Raw genomic sequence first — 20,734 nt, 5'->3', positions numbered from 1 at the left:
ACTAGATATAGGGTAGCTGGTATATAAAAGAGGGTGACAACGTGACGGGCGAATAATGTGTGTGTAAATAGTGAGTAATTGAACTGCATTCAGAAGTATTGTTGACGTTCGTTGTTTTAAGCGTTTGTTTTAGCGCGATTGTTGAAAATAAGTGTATCGTAAAGTTATATTCGGAAAGAATAAACCAGTTTTATTAAGTAAGGACTTGTGTCGCTAACGTTTCGTCGGAACGAAGTTACGGAAAGTTAATTAACAAACAGAGACGTAACAATATTAAATGAGTCATTTTCATGTTAAAAACTCACACAAGGTTTTTCTAGCAGTGACATGTGAAAGCTAAGTTCCTAGTTAATTGGTGTGCAATCTTGTTGTATGACGAGTGACAAGGATAAAAATCTGTGATCTGAACTTATGCAAACCTGTTGAGAGGAGTTAAACTGAAGAGACGTAAGATACAAGGTCATTAAAAGATACAGATTATTGCAGATAATCGTTTGATTCTTATTGGATTTTTCGTTTCTTTGATAATGCATGTACTGCTTGCTGAAAGTATAAAAATGTCTCTCTCTCCAAAAACTAAGCAAAATTACAAAAGTATATGCTGTATTATACTACAAAGAGACTGCAACGCTCCTAATTGCTTCTCTTTTGTCTTATAGGTTATGTTTAACTCCCTTTTTACTTCTAGAATAACTGACCCCTAGTGGAAAAACGGTAAGTTTGCGGAATTATAACGCTAGAAACCGGGTTTTGATACCCGTGGCGGGCATAGCAGAGATAACCCATGGTGTAGCTCTGCCCTTAACTACAAATAAACAAACAAGTATAACTTCTTTAACCATCGCCATCTCGTTTGTCATAAAACACAAATGTTGTTTCCAATTTAGGATGAACTTAATACTTTATTGAGTTTATTCTCACACGCTATTTTTTTATATATTTTGTGACATCAATTGTTCGTGTTCAGTAGTGCAGTGTTGGTATAGGGTGTTTCAAAATATTTCAGGATGCTTAGTGTAAGGGATGTATGTGTTAGAGAGTGTTATATTTAATTTTGAGGTTCGTGTGTTTCATGCCTCTTGTTTCATCACAAAAACGTAGCTACCTCGTGTGTGTAAGTTTATATATGTGTTACACTTACAGATATGTATTGTTGAATTTATTTTATGTTAGAATTTCTTGAAATGTTGAACTGAGTCTGAAGTATGTTGTTTTTGCAATGGGCTGTTGCAACTTGCATAAATGTGAATATTCAGAATAGGACATGTGTAGGACTGGCGAGTTATACAGATACTGAGATATCACTGTCAGTCCTAATACTAGTATTTCTATTAGACCAATGATAACCCACTTTAGTGGTTACCACATAGTGCACCGTATTTTCCTGAAACAAAAATTTGCATAATTTTTTCATTGTTTGTGAGTTTGGTACAATAATGTTTCACAATTAAATTTACATATACAAAGAATATTGATTAGGCCTATATTATTTACATTTCTTTTTCATTAAGAATATAATAAAAAGCACAATCTGTCCTAAATATTTCATATGAAAAACCGGTATTTTCTTTAAACTTTGATTTGTTTCTATTCTTCAAACTTAAATCAAGAGTAATTCAAAAGCAACCTACAGCTCCAGGCTTCTTAAAGTTTAAACTTGCAGTAAAGTTACATCCTTCCATGTTACCTGGCACTCACAAGTAAACTATTAAAAATATATATATTCTGTCAGGTAGCAACACATTTAAAAGATTTGTTCAACTTATTGTTATTCTAAAATTCACATTCATAAAGAGCTGCAAATGAAATCAATAGCTACAGTGTTTGAAATTTGTTTAATTAAACAAGAAAAATGCTGTAACATTCATATATTAAACTGTTACCATGACATTTTTCTCCTTTCCTTTAGCCATAAATTCAAATTTTGCATCATACATTTGAATTTAGCTCAGTTTTAAGGAAGTATATTGATACAACTTTTTTTCAGTATGTAATAAGAAGTATTGTCCAGGTTAAAAATATTATTCTGTCTGATTATTATTATGCATGTGCATGACAGTGAATCTCACTCAATAAAACAAAACTAAAACTACAGTACTCAGTTAAGTTACTAGGATTTATTTAGAAAAAAAAAGACAAGAATCAATGCATTTCTCAATATTTCATTCATTAGTTCCTTTTAATGCACTTTACTTGGATATTTATATAGCTTGCTACATTACTTAATATAGTGTATTTATTTATATAGTAAGGATTCTGATAAAGTAATATCTATCTATCTAATTAGTTTATATTCAATTGTAATCTAGCTGAGAGTTGGATTGAGAATATATTACAACATTTTAACAATATTCATCTAACTTTACATTGATCTATAAAATAAACTTCATAACTAGAGAATTTATTAATGTTACCAATGCATTTAGATGTGAACCTCCTAGGTATCTCCATGGAGCAATACTAAACTATGAATTATCAGCCACTAATAAGGAAGCTCTGATAGTAATAACTTCCTGCTATTTGGAAAAAAATGTTAAAACATTTGTCTAACAAAGGAAAAAGTATTCATTCACACATGCTGTATTTAAGGTTTAAGTAAGTTCTACTACATCATATAACTAATAGCAGAATCATAGTTTCAGGCAGCAAGATGACACCAGATATATATTAACTTTGAACTCTGCATAAGTATTAAATTAATTTTATTTAGAAGTTAAATGTGCTATTGATCACAACATGGCCAGTTTAACAGTTATGCTAGTCATACAGAACATGTGCAGAAAACATCACAAACCTTTATGTTAAGTGATGTTTATTTGTGTATAACTGTTAGAACCACCCATGTGGTCCGTCACAACCATTACTATTCACTCTCCCTTGAGAAAAATAAAAATTTACACATACAGTTAATGGTTCAGGAATTCTTCAACTCCCTTTTTAAACTTTTAAAGTACTGGCTTCCACTACTTCTGAAGGCAACTCTTTCCATAAATCAATCACCCTATTAGAAAATTAAAACTGTTAATTGGAGCCTAGCCTGTCATTTTCAAATCTTCAACTTGCATCCTTTCATCTTGTCATCTACCAAATATATCATCAACATATCAGGAGCCCTGTAAGAGTATAGATAACCCCTGAATCAAATTATCGGAGTAGTACTCTCTGAATCCTTTCCAGTAAGTCAATGTCATTTTTTAGATAAGACCAAAACTATTCACATTATTCTAAATGTGACTAACTAGTGATTTGTAGAAAGATAATTGTACATTTTTTACTTCAGTCAGTATTTCTATAAATACATGTTAAAATTCTGTTAGCTTTACTACTAGCATTGCTTCAGTGGCGTGAAGAAATTATTCACAAATATGCCAAAATCCTTTTCGTCATTCATGTTATTGAACTGGTTCCCATTTATAATAAATCTATGATCCTGACTATGATAACCCACATGCACTACCTTACATTAACTATTATTAAAGGCTATTTGCCAATTATTTGGCCAGCTTACAAATTGATCAATCATTCTGTTATGCTTCAATATCCTCAGTACAGCTGTATATGTATATATGTGGCCCTTTATGACTATTAATATACACCCACAAAACTTACTAATTATACCCCTGTCAATATCATTAATGTAAATAAGAAAAAACAGAAGCACACACACTGCCCCTTGAGTTGACTAGATTCCACTGATAACGAACTTATACTTTCTCACATCCAGATTTCTTAAAATCCAGTTTACAGTCCAGCTAACCATTTCACTGCGTAATTAGATTTCATGGTTAGTCACAAATCAGTCATTTTTCCACCAAAAATATCGTAAGTTTGCAGAATATTTTACTGTATTATGTATCATTACATATAAGACACACTTGCATTGCATATCTTGACTTTATGGCATCAATAACTTACCTAACTTATAGTAAAACACAAAGAAAATATGCCAATCAACTGATATCTCTGTGTACCTTGTGTCGTCTGCTAGCTGGGTGTCCCAGCTGAAGGATTGTTTATACTTGTGTTTGCTGCTCACACTCCCAGATGTCAGCACACCCGGTATCTGGTGGTCAATTCAAGCTCATGGAGGGTTGTCATTTTCATTGCAGAGTAAAAAATTTGTGGTGCCTGTAGAGAAAAGTCGATCTTCTCTGTCAACAACAATCTTATATTGACTATAGTCGCTTTCCATGGTGAAAGGGTTAACTCATCTTTCTCTATCCCCTACCATTGTGATTTTCTTAGCTAATCTTTTGTGTGACACCTTATCAATATATTTCGTAAATCTAAATCCACCAGTAGGACAGCAGTAAGTTTACGAACAGACAACACTAAAATCCAGGGTTAGAACACAGCAGATAGCCCAATGTGTCACTGAAAATAACCAACCAATCTTAAGAATACACCCTTTCCTTGTACAGAGAATAAGTAACATTTGTGTTTATGATATCACATTTTAATGAATGATTTTGTAAAGCTTCTTTTATCAGACTCTATATAATTTTAACCACAACAGAAATATGACCAATTGGTCTATAATTTCTGTAGCAACTGGTGTAACTCAAGCAACTCTCTGGTCCCCAGGCATCTGCCCACTTTCTATTGATCTACAAAAATGAGACTATTATCTCTTATCTTTGACCTCTTTAAAACCATGGGGAAAACTTTTACTAGCCCTGATTATTTGTTTTTAATTTCTTGTTCACTACTTGCCACCAGTGGATTAATATCTACATGATTCAGGTCATTCCAATATTTCCTATAGAAAGGTAAGAGTCACGAATAGTGCTAATAGTTTCTCTTGTAAAAACAGAGAAGAAAACATCTCATAGTCTTCAACAAAAACCTTGACATTAGAATTCTTTAAGAACCCATACCCCTTTCTAACATTTTGTTTGTACTTAAAAAAAATGTCCTTGCTGGTATTTTTGATATTGTATGCCAGCTGTTTCTCATAAGCCTTCTTGTATTTTTTAATTTTATTTCTAACTGCATTCCCAACCTTCCTGTAGTTTAGCAGTTCTTCTTACTTTTCAGTTTAAACTTACATTTATGCCATTTGTCACTGAATTTCTCCTTTATGTCTCTAATAACCCAGTTATGTTTGATATTCCCTGATATCCTTTTTAAAACATGCCTATCTTGAAATAAATTAATTTAAAAAATTGCCAAATTTTTCGTGCATCACATTTTAATTCATTGCCCCAATTCACTAGTGACAAATCTTGTCTCATGGCCTGAAAATTTGCTTTCTGTAAATTAGGAGTTAAAATTTCATTTAGATTTTTCTCAGTGTTTAGCAAAACATCAAACCTAACAATAAATCTAAAGCAGTATTCCTCCTGGTTGGCACTCTGACCATGTGGTATAGAAAACTGTCCTAAATCTCTTCAACATATCTCTACCTCATTATTTGCTTAGTTACAATCCCAACTAATGTGTCTAAAACTAAACTATCTCATAATTATTGTATCTGTGTTTTTATTAGTAGACATCATAATATCCTTAATAATTTCTCATTGACCATTTCTGTCTGATCATGTGGCCTATAAAAAGTGCCAAGTGAAAGTTTTCTACCATTGAAATCCATGATTGTAAACCATATAAACATAACCTATAACTACCTTTTTTCAACCTTAATAAGCTGCAGTTCATCCAGAAGAATCACCCCACCCCTCTTTTAAAAAGCCTATCCGTATTAAATAATGTAGAATTTTAAAATAGTTCCTGTTATCAATATTTTCCCTATATAGCTAAGTTTCAATAATTCTCATTATATTGTAGTTTTATATTTCAACTAGGTCCATAATCTGCATAGTTTTTAAACAATTTACAAGTTTAAGATTGATTATAACACCACACCTAAGGCCTAGCAAAACATTTAATGTCCAGTGTCTATTTGCATTTACATCATCCATTTATGTTGAGGTTAGTTAGACATGAATATTTAAGTAGGAATGAGTTACATCTTTGAGCTAATTTTTTTCTTAAAAACCGTAAAGGTTTATTTTTATTCGTGTGTTCAAAACTGTAAAGGAAGTGGAAAACTGCCCGTATCTGAAAGAATAGGGCTATAAAGTATGACATAATTTTCAAGATCGGCGACCATTACTATAAATGTTGGTAGCTTAAGCTTTTATTTTTTATTCAGAAAAAATTTTATCTACTTTCCAAGTAATCAGTTTATGGTAGTTTTGTTTAAGTAGTAGATTGTAACAACTAGGGTTCTTTTATATATCAATTTGATTTTTTGGATAGAAACTATCACCATTTTGTACTTTTTACAGCTTAAGAGATTTATGGAATAACATTCAAAGGATAGTTTGCATTTTTGTCACATTTTACTGAACCATAAGGAGTTTATGTTTGGGCTTGAAGCCCTAGTACCGTTATCCAAAGTTATTTTCTACACTGGGCCACTTAGGATAATGACCATAAAGGTAAGAGCCAGGCCTGAGCTTGTTGAGCAGTATATCGTTCCCCAAATACATTTTTGTTTACCTTTGCAATATCTGTTCATATTGCAGGCCACAAGTTAGGTTTTTGAAGGTGTGATGCAGCCTATGGGCTGCCTATAGAAACCACTGTCTTAGTAGATCAGTATTTAAAGGAGGTTATTATTGGGAGCAGTAGCTACTGAGATAAAGCCTAATGGGGAGATTGTTTGATATCCTAATGTATTATAACTTGCTTCTAAGATTTCTAAGCACTTGCACAAAATGGCAGAATTATTGAAATGATCTAGTATTATTGGCTCAGTAGGTTATGTAGTTTTCTAGGGGAAGTACCCAAAGCTGGAAGTATTTTGAGAGTTCAAGCAAAACAAAATGTTGCTAAAAACTAGAAAGAACAGCATAGCAGTAGACAGTATCAGTCAGATTATATTACCAGTTATAAATACAAATAATGTTTCTAATTTTGTCATAAATTTGCCAGTAATGATTGAAAATACATAGACTGTAGATATACTTCATGTAATGAAAGAGGAATTGGAGAAGTCTTGTCAGTACCACTAATGTCCACCCAAACTGACTGATCTATATTTGTCGGGCATTGGAGCAATGAAATCTATGCATTTTAAAAGAAAAATAACTTCTTGACACATGTCTGATCATTCTTAGTTGGTTAAACCATTTTTTTGCTAAAATTATAATAAATAATTAATTAAAAACAACATTTTATATTTACACAATAAAAACTTTTATTGAAATCGTACAGCTTCCACTTTAAAATCTCTACAAGTACATGTTTCGACATGATATACGTCTTTAAAATCTCTACAAGTACATGTTTCGACATGATCTACGTCTTTAAAATCTCTACAAGTACATGTTTCGACGTGATCTACGTCTTTAAAATCTCTACAAGTACATGTTTCGACTTGATCTACGGCTTTAAAATCTCTACAAGTACATGTCTCGACGTGATCTACGTCCTTTTTTTAAAATCTCTACAAATACATGTTTCGACGTAATCTACGTTTTTAATTAATTATTTATTATAATTTTAGCAAAAAATTTTAAACACAAGTGCCGGTAGTGGATATTTGGTTAAACCATATTTGATAGGTCCAAACAAACTTTTCTAATTATGGTAACATTATTAGACCCACTACAGCTCAAGTTTGTGAAAGAAAAAAATATTTTGCTAGTGAAGATTATTCAAAAAATGTTCTTTAACTGCACTTGAGGGGGAAGCATTTAGCTTAGTCAAGCTTAACTATTCTACTTTTTATAAATTCATTATTTAAACAAGCTTACCAAAGAGCTGCTGGAACCATGAATTGTAGAAAATCTCATATGTTGATTGACAGTGATTCTGCATCTGTAGATACAATTAATGATCTCTGTGGCACAGATTACAACTAATGTGATTTACTACTTAAATAACAAGTGATTGAGTGGACAAGGTAACATTGTACAGTGAATATTCTGTATCAGTTGCAGACTGTCCACTGATGTTCTTCAAACATTATAACCCACCTCTTTTAATACAACTAATTGGTCCAATAAAACATCAATATGTTAACTACATAATGAAATGAACATTATAGCATAACTTTGTGAATCTTGGAAACTGTTTTTACTGCATATTTATAGCTTAGTTTCCTTTGTCAAAAGAAGGTGTTTGTTACTTGCCATACAACTAGAATTTTATTTTGAATTATATTTACTGTTTTCTAAAACAACTTGACAGCAAAAGTGGATTACATTGTCTATTTTATATATTTGTTGTTAATGTTTTCAGTAAGCACAGCTCAAAAAATTTTATAAATTTTTTGAGTTAGTTTCATTACATTACTTTATACAAATCAAACTTAGTTTGATTTTGATATAAGAAGGAATATGAAAATGCAATGAATTCAATATTTATTTAATTTGTTAGAAAAATATAATTATAAGCATAGGATAATATCAGAATGGTATTGAAGTTAACTAAGAGTTTATATGAGTTCAACACAGTGCTCATATGAAGCTCATATTGCTGTAAAGTAGCACTGAGGGTAGTTTACATCAGCAAACAAAAGCATTGAGAAGTTTGGTGTTCATAATCCCTGAATGTTTACAGTTTAAACAGTCTTTATAATGTTCCAAGTTGTTAATAAGTGGAAGAAAGCAGTTCAAGAGATATAATTGATTGTTACTTATGTCACTTGTGTTAATTTTAAGCAAGAGTGCAAGATACTGTTGTTAAAATGTTCATTCTACAATATTTATTTATGAACTGAGTTCTAATTTATTACACCAACTCATGTTACTGTCATGTACTTGCATGCATGTTTATATAATCAGAAAAAAAAAGTTTAAAGACTTGATTATTGTGCATATAAATATAGAAATGTCCTGCAGAGAGTATGTTTTACAAGTTAAAAACATGTTGCATAATATCTTTATACTTCAGCTGGTAACCAAGCACATAATTGTTTCTACAACTGGCTCTACTTTTTTATTATTATTAGACTGGTCATAGACCAAAAACAAAACTTTTATTTTTATAAGTAAAGGCTATATTTGCCAGACTGCAGTAACCTTTGTTGTGGTTTTATTTGTTTACTTTCTTTTTTGTTCACGTGTTATTGAAATAACACACAGATTGACAAAAGACAGTTGTAAATAGCCAACTAGGCAATCATATTGCATATATGCTCTAATCCAATGGATTGGGTTGACTGTGCATTTGATATTTATTCATCACTATTTTAATGAAAATTCCATTGAATTTTTCAATGGGCATCTACTAGTATATTATAATAGTTAATTTGATATTGCAAGCAACACTGCTTTCTATCTGTACATGTGAAATTACTTTATGAATGTATTAAATACATAACTCAATGTTGCAGATTGTAGGATGTTTTGTTAAGTAGCATGCAAGTATTTAGACATTTGGTATTTTGTTGTTTTATCTGTTATTTTTGTTTATAGTTCTACTAATGGAGCCATCACACAGTGAAGAAACTTTAGAGAAACAAGCTGCTCGTGCCTTCTTACGAGAACAGTTTCTGTGGACCCTTACCTCATTGGTTGGCCATGAAGTAAAGTTTTCCTTGCATGAAAATACAAATGTGACAGCAGTTTTCAGAGCCTGTGATGTAGATATATTGCACTTTTGTGTATCAAATCTAACAACAGCTTTAGGAGCACAGCCAGATGCAGTTCTCAGATCTGCTGATGTTACGTCTTTCACTGTAGATCTTTCATATCTAAATAAATCATAATGCAGCTTACTCAATTAAACCAGCTACACCAAAGTCTAGTAAAGCAATATAATACACAAGAAATTACAACCTTCTGTCATGACTTGTAATGTTGTGAGTGCCATGTCTCCTGAGTTAATATGGGAGCAGAATCTACAAATAAATGTTTCACATTTTTTGAATTATTTGAAGAACTAGGTAACATTGTCTAGTAGCTTCTAATCGGATGAAGCTTTTTTTTTTTTTTGGACCACCATTTAAAGATTTATAATTTTATTTGAGGTATTATATTAAACTAGATACTCAAACTGGCCATTCACAAATATTGAACCATAGCTGTAATTTGGTAGACAACCTTGTAAACCGATTTCTTAACCGGTCAACCTTGGCTAGAGTAATATTATATTGGTGTTTCAAGCAAGTAAAACTGATTCTCAAACAATCAACTGGTAGTAAATGAGTGAAACCAAACACAGCTACAAGGAGCTTACAAATGTATTTTGTAATGTGTTTCAGTAACTTAAATCTTGTTTCTCAGCCAGCCATCTCATAATGATGTTATATTATTATTCAGTTATATAATCAGCATTTCAAATTCCTATTCTGTAATAAACCTTGTTGCAGGCAAATCAATCATAGCTATAAAAAAAATATATTTTTATTTCAATGATATAAATTTCATCTCCTGTGAGTTTTTTTAAGCAAGTCAAAGAAATCATCCATTGTTCAGTAATGCTATATTTTAACTACGTGTATATGTAAGCCTGTTTTTTTACCATGTTTGCTTATTCAGTTAACCACCTTTATTACAGATATACATGTATACTGTCATTTGGATTAAATAATTTTTTTTATTAATAAACCAGCCATTGCTGAACTGAGTCAAACTGTTTAGTAATGTTTTCTTGAAGCTACATCTATATATGGTTGTTACATAACTATGTATGACAACTATTCCATGAAATAGTGATATGACTTTGTGTACTCTGTTTTGGGGTTTCAATTCTGTAAGTTTCTACAATTATAAATAAATCTGTTTCACCATTAATTCCTAAATGTGTGTGTCTGTATGTGTGTATATGTATATATAGGGTGTCACAGAAGATTGGATCCATAAGGAAAATAGACATTACATTCTTAAAGTTAAACAAACAATTCTAATGTCAGTTGTACATATTTCGAGAAAGAAAATACCCTTATGGCAAAGTATACCAAGAATTGATATTTGACATGTGAATGGCTGTTAATGGCATGCAATTTGAATAATAGATATATTAAGAACAAAATGTGTATTTTAACCTATGGGTCCAGCATTCTGGGATACCCTGTATATTTTAATGTTTCAATTTTACCATCCATCATTTCCAAACTCAAACTGGGCAAAAGTTGAACTGGTAGTTTTATCTTCTGCTACATTTTAACAGTAGCTAACTTAAAAATTTCTTATTTAGATAGCGATATATATACATGCACTTTCCTGCATAGTTTATTTCACTTAAATTATATATCCTGACATATGACAGAACATTGAGATTTGAATACATGTGAAGTAACAAAAAGATTTCTGCACCTAGAAAAAAATATTTGTTAGTATTATAAATTACAGTTATATCATTTAACATGAATAACAATCTAATATAGCAATAGCATAACAAATTTCAAAAGATACAAATGGTTAAATTTCTGTAATGGAAAAGTGAAAAAAGCCAGATGACCTATATTCCTTTTGACCAGTTTTAACCATTTTGCATTAAATGCCACCTTTGTGTAGAAGAAAATACTGTGTTTATCAATTATTTTATAATCAAAACAAATTTCTTTCATAGATTAGATATAGAAATTAACCTAGTAAGTAATGTAGATAAACTAACATATTAGTTAAACTAGTATGTAATGTTGAGAAACAAAAAAACTTGTAATAATTAAAATGCATCACTTCATTATTTGGGTGTTATCATAATTTTCTTACAAGAGAGTTCCTGTACAAAGAAAAAATGTCTTTCTTCCTAACAAAAACGTGTGTATCATTAGGTTCTTTTTCAAAGTTCTTTGTTGGATAGATATAGGTATGTAATTTTCAGAGCTGACAATAAAAGATAAATAGTTTACTTGTTGGGGTGTATTTTCTAGTTGATGACTCGTATAGTATCTTTCACTCCACCATAAAAATACAGTTTTGGGTGCTATGAGTACAGAGATACAATTGAGACATTTTTTGGAACAGAAATTTATCTACAACTTATAAATATAGAATCATAGACACCAAAGTTGTGCTTAAAAGTGAAGAATAGCTGTTTTTGTGAAATGAAAACATCAAGATTAATTAATGTAGTTCCAAGTAAAATAACACTTTGTATAATCACATTTATTAACTCAGATTTGTCTTTATGAGCTATTTGGTGAGCTTGTGCTGCTATATGTATTTAGAGAGAGAGAGAGAAGCTGGTCATATAGAAGTAGATTTTTACAGCCATCATTTGCCTCTGTTTTATCTATGAATTGTTTAATAAAGGGTTTTCATTATTTTAAAGTGAAAAAAAAGCATCAGTGTCACTTCTTTTTTTATCAAGTTTGACCAGTTTACACACTGCAAAAAAAAAAATATACTTGGAACATTGTGACTTGGCAGATTTAATACTCATTAGTTTTAGCTTTTAAGAATATATTAAGTTAAGGTTTTAGTGGTTAGGCTAGGATTTGAATCTGGGCTATTGCAGAATACTAGTCAGATGTGCTTCTGTGTTTTCCATTTGTACTTTTTTTATTATTATTGAAACTGAAAATTTTGTATGTGCCAAGATCACAAAGATCTTAAAGTGGAGAAAAGAAAGAGCAATTGAGATGAATATATGTTATAGCCTAGGAAAAATCCTCTCTTGGTTGAAGGTCTTTTAGTACAGATGCAGTAAACCATGCATTCATTCTTGATCTTGCCTTTGAATCAAGGAGTTGATATATAACCATAGATGTTACATGTACCTTTAGTTTGTAGGAGAGATTGACCATTAGATTTGGTAAACCTGGTGATGAGCAGTTATTGTAGGAATCCAAGGCAGTCAACATGCACTACTGAACCCTATGGCTGGAGTCATCAGTAAACAAGAAATACATGAGATTGTCCTAGAAGACAATGTCCACCAGGAAGAGCTGCACTACCATTAGGTGAATTTAAAGCACTAAACTAGGAGATACCTTACACAGTCAAGAAATTTCTAGACTTCCTAGTGGTCAGAAATAACATGAATGCATGTCCTATCAGATACCGAGATAAACAGTTGTCCTTGGTGTAATTGGCATTTCAGCATTTTATCAGCCAAGAAGCTGAATATGGGCATCAGTACTTTCTTTTACAGAGGTGGTGATGTAAAGCAGGTTAGCTTGCCAATATTCAAAGGTACTGTAAAGGAAGACTTGAGGCAATTTAGGTGAATAATTGGTTAAATTAGTTGGACTGAGAGTCATGATGCATAGCTTTATGCTGAGTTTAACTTAATGAGAATGTATTCATATATGCAGATGACCTGTGTTACATATATGGAAAGTTATATCCCAATATAGCATCTACTGACTGAAATCTGTATAAACAAGTTTGTCAAGAGATTTCTGAGAGAATCCATGTGAGATGACAGTAACCATTTCTATGGCTACAAGTGTTGTGATAACCACATCAGATAAGTTGTCAAAGAAGAAAAAACTGACAGCTATGGCTGCAGTGAGTGAAACTCCTCCAAAATTAGAGATGGCAAAATGTCATCAAACTAAAAACTTTTAACCTCTTATTAGCTCGAGCTTTGCAGTCTTGTTACCATGACAGCACTATCATTGCAGCAGTTATCAGCAGATGATGATGTGCATATGAGAAGATGGAATTTCTACTTCACTAGCAGAAGTGATGAACCATGTTCATTTTGATTGTGTTGTATGATCACTCATATAAGCAATTTCTATGTTTTGTTACATGTTTTTAAACAACTGCCAGTTAAATAACTATATGTCTAAAATAGAATGAGAGAACTACTGTCTATTTATATTAGATTTGATACTTTAGACAATTTTTTTACTGCACCATTTCTTTTAACAAAGTGGCCTAACTTATGGTTCATTCATATATGCATCAACACTGATGATCTGCCATTATGCAAAGCATGCAAAATGGCTGTGTTACCTTGTGGTTTTTATTGTATTACGAATAATAAGTTCATCAAAAAAATCAATTATATGTCTCAAAAGGTGAAATAGTTGCTATGTCATTTATTTGAACATTAGTTTAACATGTGTAATCAAAGATATTAAATGTGATTTAACTTTACCTAGCAACACGCCTCACTTTTTCCGTGTCATTGGGTGTGGAAACAAGTTTAACAAAAACCCAAGACTCGTTTTATCAGATACTTAAAGTAATGTTAAGTAGTGTAAGAAAAAACACCGACAGTAATTTGAATATTGTCAGACTTTAATATGTTTAATTATATAAATACAAGATGATATACTAATAATGAAAACAAGTATGTTGTCTTATTCTTCTAAATTTCACCAATATTGACAATAGTTAAAATATAGTTTATTTAACACCTACTGTTCATAATAACCCTTCTTGTTCTATTCACTTTTATTGTATAACCTGTTATTCTCACACAAATAACTAATCCCTACTGTATCAGTATACAGATAACACAGTAAATACATCCGAAGTATACACTATCAACATGATCCTCTTACTCCAGTCACTTGTTGCTTTCAAAAGGGTAGAATGAGCAAAACCTCCAAGCACAATATAAACATAACCTTTTGAAACTGGTTTTGTGTTACTAGTACACATATAATAGGGAATATGAAAGTGATGACATGTTATCATCAATATTATTTCCATACAGAATACAAAATGAACGACAGGATCTAATCAGTGTTATTTCACATTTTATTCTGTGTTACTAGCACACAATAAAAAATATGAAACTGAAGGCACATTATTATTTGATTAATCTCTATATAACTAGTACACAGGTAACCCAGAACATGAAACTAGTACAATAGTCAAAATTATTTCACACACACATCTCTGTGTTTCTAGCAAACAGATAATACATGATTTTATTCTCATAACAGTTTCAATGCTGCTATCTAACAAAAGTATGAATAACAACATTTTAATATACATTTAATATGCTATATGAAACTGATGTCACGATATCAACTTCATTATTTTACACTCCTCTCTTCTTGGTTATTAAAAATGAAAAACGGATGACATATACAACTTCGCCTTTTTTTTCACATGAATAACACAAAATGAAATCCAAAAATACATTATTAATTGCTGCTGCACAATGATATTACAAGCAAAAAGGGTTACACAAACAATGAAAATAATGGCACAGTGTCAAATATACCACTAAAATCTTTATATTCCTCAAAAGTAGCACACACTATTTTATCTTTCTCTTGTAAATGCAGTAGTGTGTTAGCCAGAAATCAGATTTTGCATAATTTGACTCCAGACTGTAAACAATCACAGTGAGTTGTATAATTGTGCCAAAACCAATCGGTAGGAGGTTAGAAAAGTAACTTGGAACACAGATATATTTTAAACATGACATCAACAGTGTATTTTCTGTTGATTTCTGAACCACAGTTTTATTACAAGTTCAAAATACTAGCATGAAATATTTGCTTAAACTAAAGCATTAAATTCCAACTGTTGTCTACATCACAACAGACACATGACTTAATAACATGTAAGTAATGACTGTACATCACCATACGAACACAAAGCATCAACCTATCCAGGTGACATTTAATTAGTAGCTATGAAATAGAGAAGTAATTAAAAAAGAATTAATATAAATCTGAGCAAACAGAATTTAGAATTAAAATTTAAACTGGCAATAAATCTTAAATTATATTTTTTTGGGGCACACGTACACATATGATTTTCTGAAAATAATGATTTTCAAATATTTTTTGTATTTATGACAAATCTATTAGGGCTATCTGCTGCTGTTTCTAATTTTCTACAATAAACCAGAGGAAAGGCAGCCAGTCAGCAGCACCCTACCACCCATCATCCATGCTAAGGGATCTACTGCCAATTTTATAATGCACCCACAGTTTAAATTGTATGGAATATTTTGTGGTATCACATAAATTTGATTTATGTTATTCCTTGCAGTGATTTCTTTTAGTTTCAGATGAGTTAACTTACCTGTAAATATAACTTTATTTACAACATTTTTAGTGGTTTAGTGGAACATTTTGCATTCAACATTGTTGTATAATTAAACTTATATTTGGGGAAGTAGTGTGTGATTCACATGCTGTAAACATATCACATAGCTGGGACATTTGGGTAGGTTAATATCAGTGTTCATTCTGTAAAGGGAGCTATTAAGAGTTGAAGTCTATAAGTGGGTTATTACTGTTTGTGAAAAAGGAGGTATTACTGAAAAGGTACATGTGTGAAGGTTAATGAGAATCCTGTACAAAGAAAAACATATTGAGCTTGGATCAATGAGTTTGTTTTGATCTTATAGCAAAAAATATTACTGAGCTGAGATTTTTGTGAAGGTAACCCTATGGGAGGAGGTATTAATGTGGGATACACGTGAAGTGACAAATGTAGGAAAAAGTTTAACAGCATTAGGTAGTGGGTGTGTTATTGCTTTCATTCTAAAGGGAATGGTATTACTAAGCTAATGGTCTTTGGGTGTACAATGCTCATCCTATAAGAAGAGGTATTAACAAGTTGTGATGTGTAAGGTGATTTAAGTAACTCCTATAAGAAGAGTAATTAAGAAGCTGGGATATGTACTAGTGTGATTAACCCTACGGATGATATTTTTGTTGGGGTTAATTTGATTATCCAATATGGAAGACAATTACTGAGCTAAGGTCTCTCTTTTTTTCTTTTTTATTTCTCACCCTGGCTAATATTGTACACGAAACCTATTAATCACAGTTTCATAGATGAAAATATGACATTTTTATAGCCTTTAAAAGATGAAATAAATATTTTAAGTTTTCAATAAAGGGAAGCTTTTACATACACCTGAGCATTACCATCAGTACAGAGTTTATCAAAATTTTTTGTTCACAAGACTTTACAGTCATATGGAGTTTAAACTTGATATTCCTACAGATATCCATAAGACTTGATAGCAATATAAAGACAAAGTATGGTGTTATTAATGGTATCCACAAGACTTGAATTTCATAAACGAAAAAAAAAATTTTTGGTGCTATTAATGACAGCCACATGACTTGACAGCCATATTGGGATACTTTTTCAGCACAACATTTTGATTGTCGTCAAAGTACAGCATACTGATCTGGGACAAGTCTGTTGGGGCACAACATGGTTGAGGAACCTTTGTTGGGTCCATCAAATGGACTAATGTCTGCACAATTGCATGATTGGTGGCATTCATGGGGGTGTTCAGAGGAAAGGCACATTCACCTTGACAGTAGGATGCTGCATAACCATCAGGAGCAATTATCCAGTCCTGAAAACAACAAAAACCATTTTTTTGTAGTTGACACAATCTCTTACAAATAATAAGAAAACAAGCAGTGTATTGTATATTCACACAAATACAGAAGAATTACCATGGCCTTAGGATATATAAAAAAAAACATTTTATCTTGTTACTAGTATTTAACATTATTAAATCTAAGTAATTTTGTTTTCTATTCAAACAGTCAAAGACAGTGATAATGAATTTTACAATCAAAGTTTGAATTGATATATACCAAGTTATGAAGAGATTATCTAGCACTCAGAAAATCAGCATATGTCATAACTAGAACTCCAAGGATGGAGATTCTGATTCAGCATCTTTGGTTCAGATGGCCTTGAGCTGGAAAAACATTTTTCAAGGCTTTCTGTTGAATCTTCCAAACCTAAAATTTAACTGTCTGAGGGATATATCATCCAAAGCATGGTAGGTTATTGTGAGGAGTTTTGCAGAAACACATAAATGGACACCTTGTGGAGCTATGTGGCTCCATTTGAATTAGATAACAGTACCATAGTCTCCTACATTATCAAGTTTAGCAAGATTTGCTCTCAGGTTCTGTGCACAGAGATTGTACTCCCACTCCTTTAGATGAACACTCATTCCAACACTTTAAGAACTTGTTATATTCATTGAATCATGAAATTTCTGACAGATCAACCTTCCATACAGAGAAGGTATTACTTATGGAGTGGCCTTCTAATATCTGTCAGGTTTTCATTCATTTTATGACAGATGTTTTTTTTTTACTTATTGGAACTGCAAGTATCACTTTTCTGGTCTATAGATCCATCAGCCTTGTCAGCAGATGCCTTGACCCAAGATTGAATAGGAAATTCTAAATGCATATCCGTCAGTTCCTAACAAAGGTGTACATAATATTTGCCAAAAAACTTTTCAGATTCTTTTGGTGATATTTTTTTTTATCGACACCATAGTTTCATTTTATTTTACAATGACAACCTGTCATCCCACTTTGACTTTGAAAGCATTTTCTGCAGCAGCCCAGAACTTTGATATTTCATGATTAAATCTTCGCATTTGGTTTCTCTCCTATGTGTTAGTTAAGATGAGGAATTCTTCTCCCAATCTGCTAGATATTTTGCTTGTTCATGAAAATGGACTCCCTTGAAAGTGTACCAGTCAAACTGTAATTTTATTTCAATTGGATTCTTAGTTACCTTCAATCCATCACTTAAAATATTTCTTTTGTTTCTTGTTTGTCAAAAAGCATATGTCTCTGCTGTACAAGGTTATCATTGGACTTATTATCCTCTGTAAACACCTACTATGATGTAACTGTTCATATCTTTTTGTGTAGTGAGGCCTCCTGCTCCCTTTTGTTTTCTGGATTGGGATTTTTATTTATTGTGATTTAATTCTGCAAACTCTTACCCAGGATTCTTTCTTGGAAGTACTTTTGCTTGCTTCTGCTTGTTACCAATCTGATTTGCATGCTACTGTTACTGACCTTATTATATACATATTAATATATATAGGTACAAGTTTTTATGGACACTGTTTGCTTTAGAAGGCAAGAATAATTTGCATCTGATTTTGTTATTCAGCTAATCAATCCAATCTTCTATGCTCCACAAGATAGTATGGTGATTGCACAAGCCCTTTACTACACATCAACAAATTAGTTATACCTTATCAGAATTTGGCATTAAAAGATGCATCTACTCATTCTCTTTTAAGCTGCTTAACATATATACATGTTGCAGTTCAACCTACAATGTAACAATTGCCTCGCATGTTCATCAACTCTAACATTACCTCCATCATATTCAGGTTATCATTAACAGAGTATCAGTTTCCTCCTCCACTTGTTGCCTAATATCATTCATATTCATCTATATTAACACTAGAATTCCCAGTGGAGTGTATGGATCCCAATTAATTTTTGAACACATTTTTCTAGACTATTTGTATACAAAATTAATTGTGGGTTTATGATTTTGTTGGTTATAGATTCCTTAACCTTTTTGTGGCAGGCTCATGAAATTTGCAAAAATCCAGTCACAAATTTCATTTATAAAATAATACACGCAGGAACTCTGAGATTTCTGAATGTATCTTCTCAAAAACTGGTATGGTTTTGCTAAAGGTCATGAGCAAATAATGACGGTTTTATAATTAAGTGTTTTTACTAAAAACATGTTATTTTTCTGTTGTAGTTACTTGCATTTAAACTATTAACAAATTCAGTGCAAGGTGATTTTCATTTTAAATATAAAAATTCTTTTTTTGTCTTATAGTTTTAATATTTCATTTGCATAATCTCTAAAACCTCCTAAAAGGATATCAGAGTTTTTAACGTAAATGTTTTCATTTTCTTTACCATATCACTAACTTTAGTTATCATCAACAACATACAATGCAATGAAATGATAAACTAGGAAATAAAAAAAAAACATACTTTTTGATTTTTTTTGTAGAATATCTTTAAAGTTATTGTTTTGCTTATATTTGTAATTTCAGGACTTTTGCTTTTCACATATAGTTAATTCTTAATGTTTTATTTTCCATTCTTGTCCTTTACCACTTATTATTCGTCTCGACATAAGTCAGTGGTGCCCTCGAGACATATTACAGTTTCTTTTGGAACCCTTCAGGAAAATTTTCCTTCAGTGTGTAATATTAAAAGCCTTGAGAATGGATGCAAAGTATGATGTATATTTATAATCTGTGTAAACCTTTTAATTATGCATTTTAAAATATAACTAATACATAATTAACTAAAATATAATAGTAAAACCTAAATACAATTTAAACTGTAACAATAACATATTTAGGTAACAAACAACTGTAAGTGCTATAGTCAATCAAACAGCCAACCATACTATAGTCAATTTCATGTTCTCTGTGATGACAACTTGGTGCCAATTTCAAAATAACTGTTGTTAGATAATAATGTAAACTGATCTTTTTTCTAATGGTTATACACATGTGTATGTAATATCTACATGGAGGCTATAAAGCTCAAACAAATCTGTTGAAGGTGGGTGTGGCAGCTTTCAGGGGTTAAACAAAAGGTATTACTTGTTCCAACTGTATTCATTCACAGAATTTTGAAACTAAAGAGTCAAAAGTTATCTAAGCATCTCATTGTCTAGACATACCTCTACAGTACTGCCTTTCCATTATTGATGATACAGAGTGTCAAAGTAGAGAATTTTCATAGCTCATTGGTCACATGACAATACCTCTGAAGTTTTATGTAGTTTTTTAAAGGTTTATTTTGAAATAAAGGACTTAAAACTTAGATAAAATAAAACTTCAAATCATAACACATTATAAAATTAAATGAATTCACATACATTGATATTAAGGGTATTTAATTAAATTTTGAATGTAACACAGTAACTTGTGCAGAAAAGCATTTAAAGGGACTCCCATTGCGATAGGGTTAATAACATATGAGACCCAAAGATATGTAAACAAAACTATCTTCAACAATTTCGAATTCGATGACAAGGAACCAACTTTGAGACTAATAATGGCTGGAGACGGCTTAAATGGG

General features: G+C 31.5%; 1 protein-coding gene and 1 long non-coding RNA gene across 2 annotated transcripts in view; one reads left to right on the top strand and one right to left on the bottom strand.

Moving 5' to 3' along the window:
- Positions 1-915: 915 nt before the first annotated feature.
- LOC111087478 lies at positions 916-11,805 on the top strand. Its single transcript, XR_002612150.1, has 2 exons — positions 916-1,114; positions 9,426-11,805. It is a non-coding gene; the product is annotated as an uncharacterized LOC111087478 (long non-coding RNA).
- A 2,327-nt stretch (positions 11,806-14,132) lies between these two features.
- LOC106466246 (bone morphogenetic protein 7-like) overlaps positions 14,133-20,734 on the bottom strand; it is a 35,181-nt gene continuing 28,579 nt past the window's right edge. Inside the window, exon 6 of the mRNA XM_013926503.2 lies at positions 14,133-17,196. Coding sequence (XP_013781957.1) covers positions 16,936-17,196 — 261 coding nt within the window. The 3' untranslated portion in view covers positions 14,133-16,935. The remainder of the gene's footprint in view (positions 17,197-20,734) is intronic.

Source organism: Limulus polyphemus, unplaced genomic scaffold, assembly GCF_000517525.1.
Source record: "Limulus polyphemus unplaced genomic scaffold, Limulus_polyphemus-2.1.2 Scaffold2204, whole genome shotgun sequence".
Lineage (NCBI taxonomy): Eukaryota > Metazoa > Arthropoda > Merostomata > Xiphosura > Limulidae > Limulus > Limulus polyphemus.
Note: the sequence above shows the minus strand (reverse complement) of the source record. Positions and strands in the feature narration are given on the sequence as shown.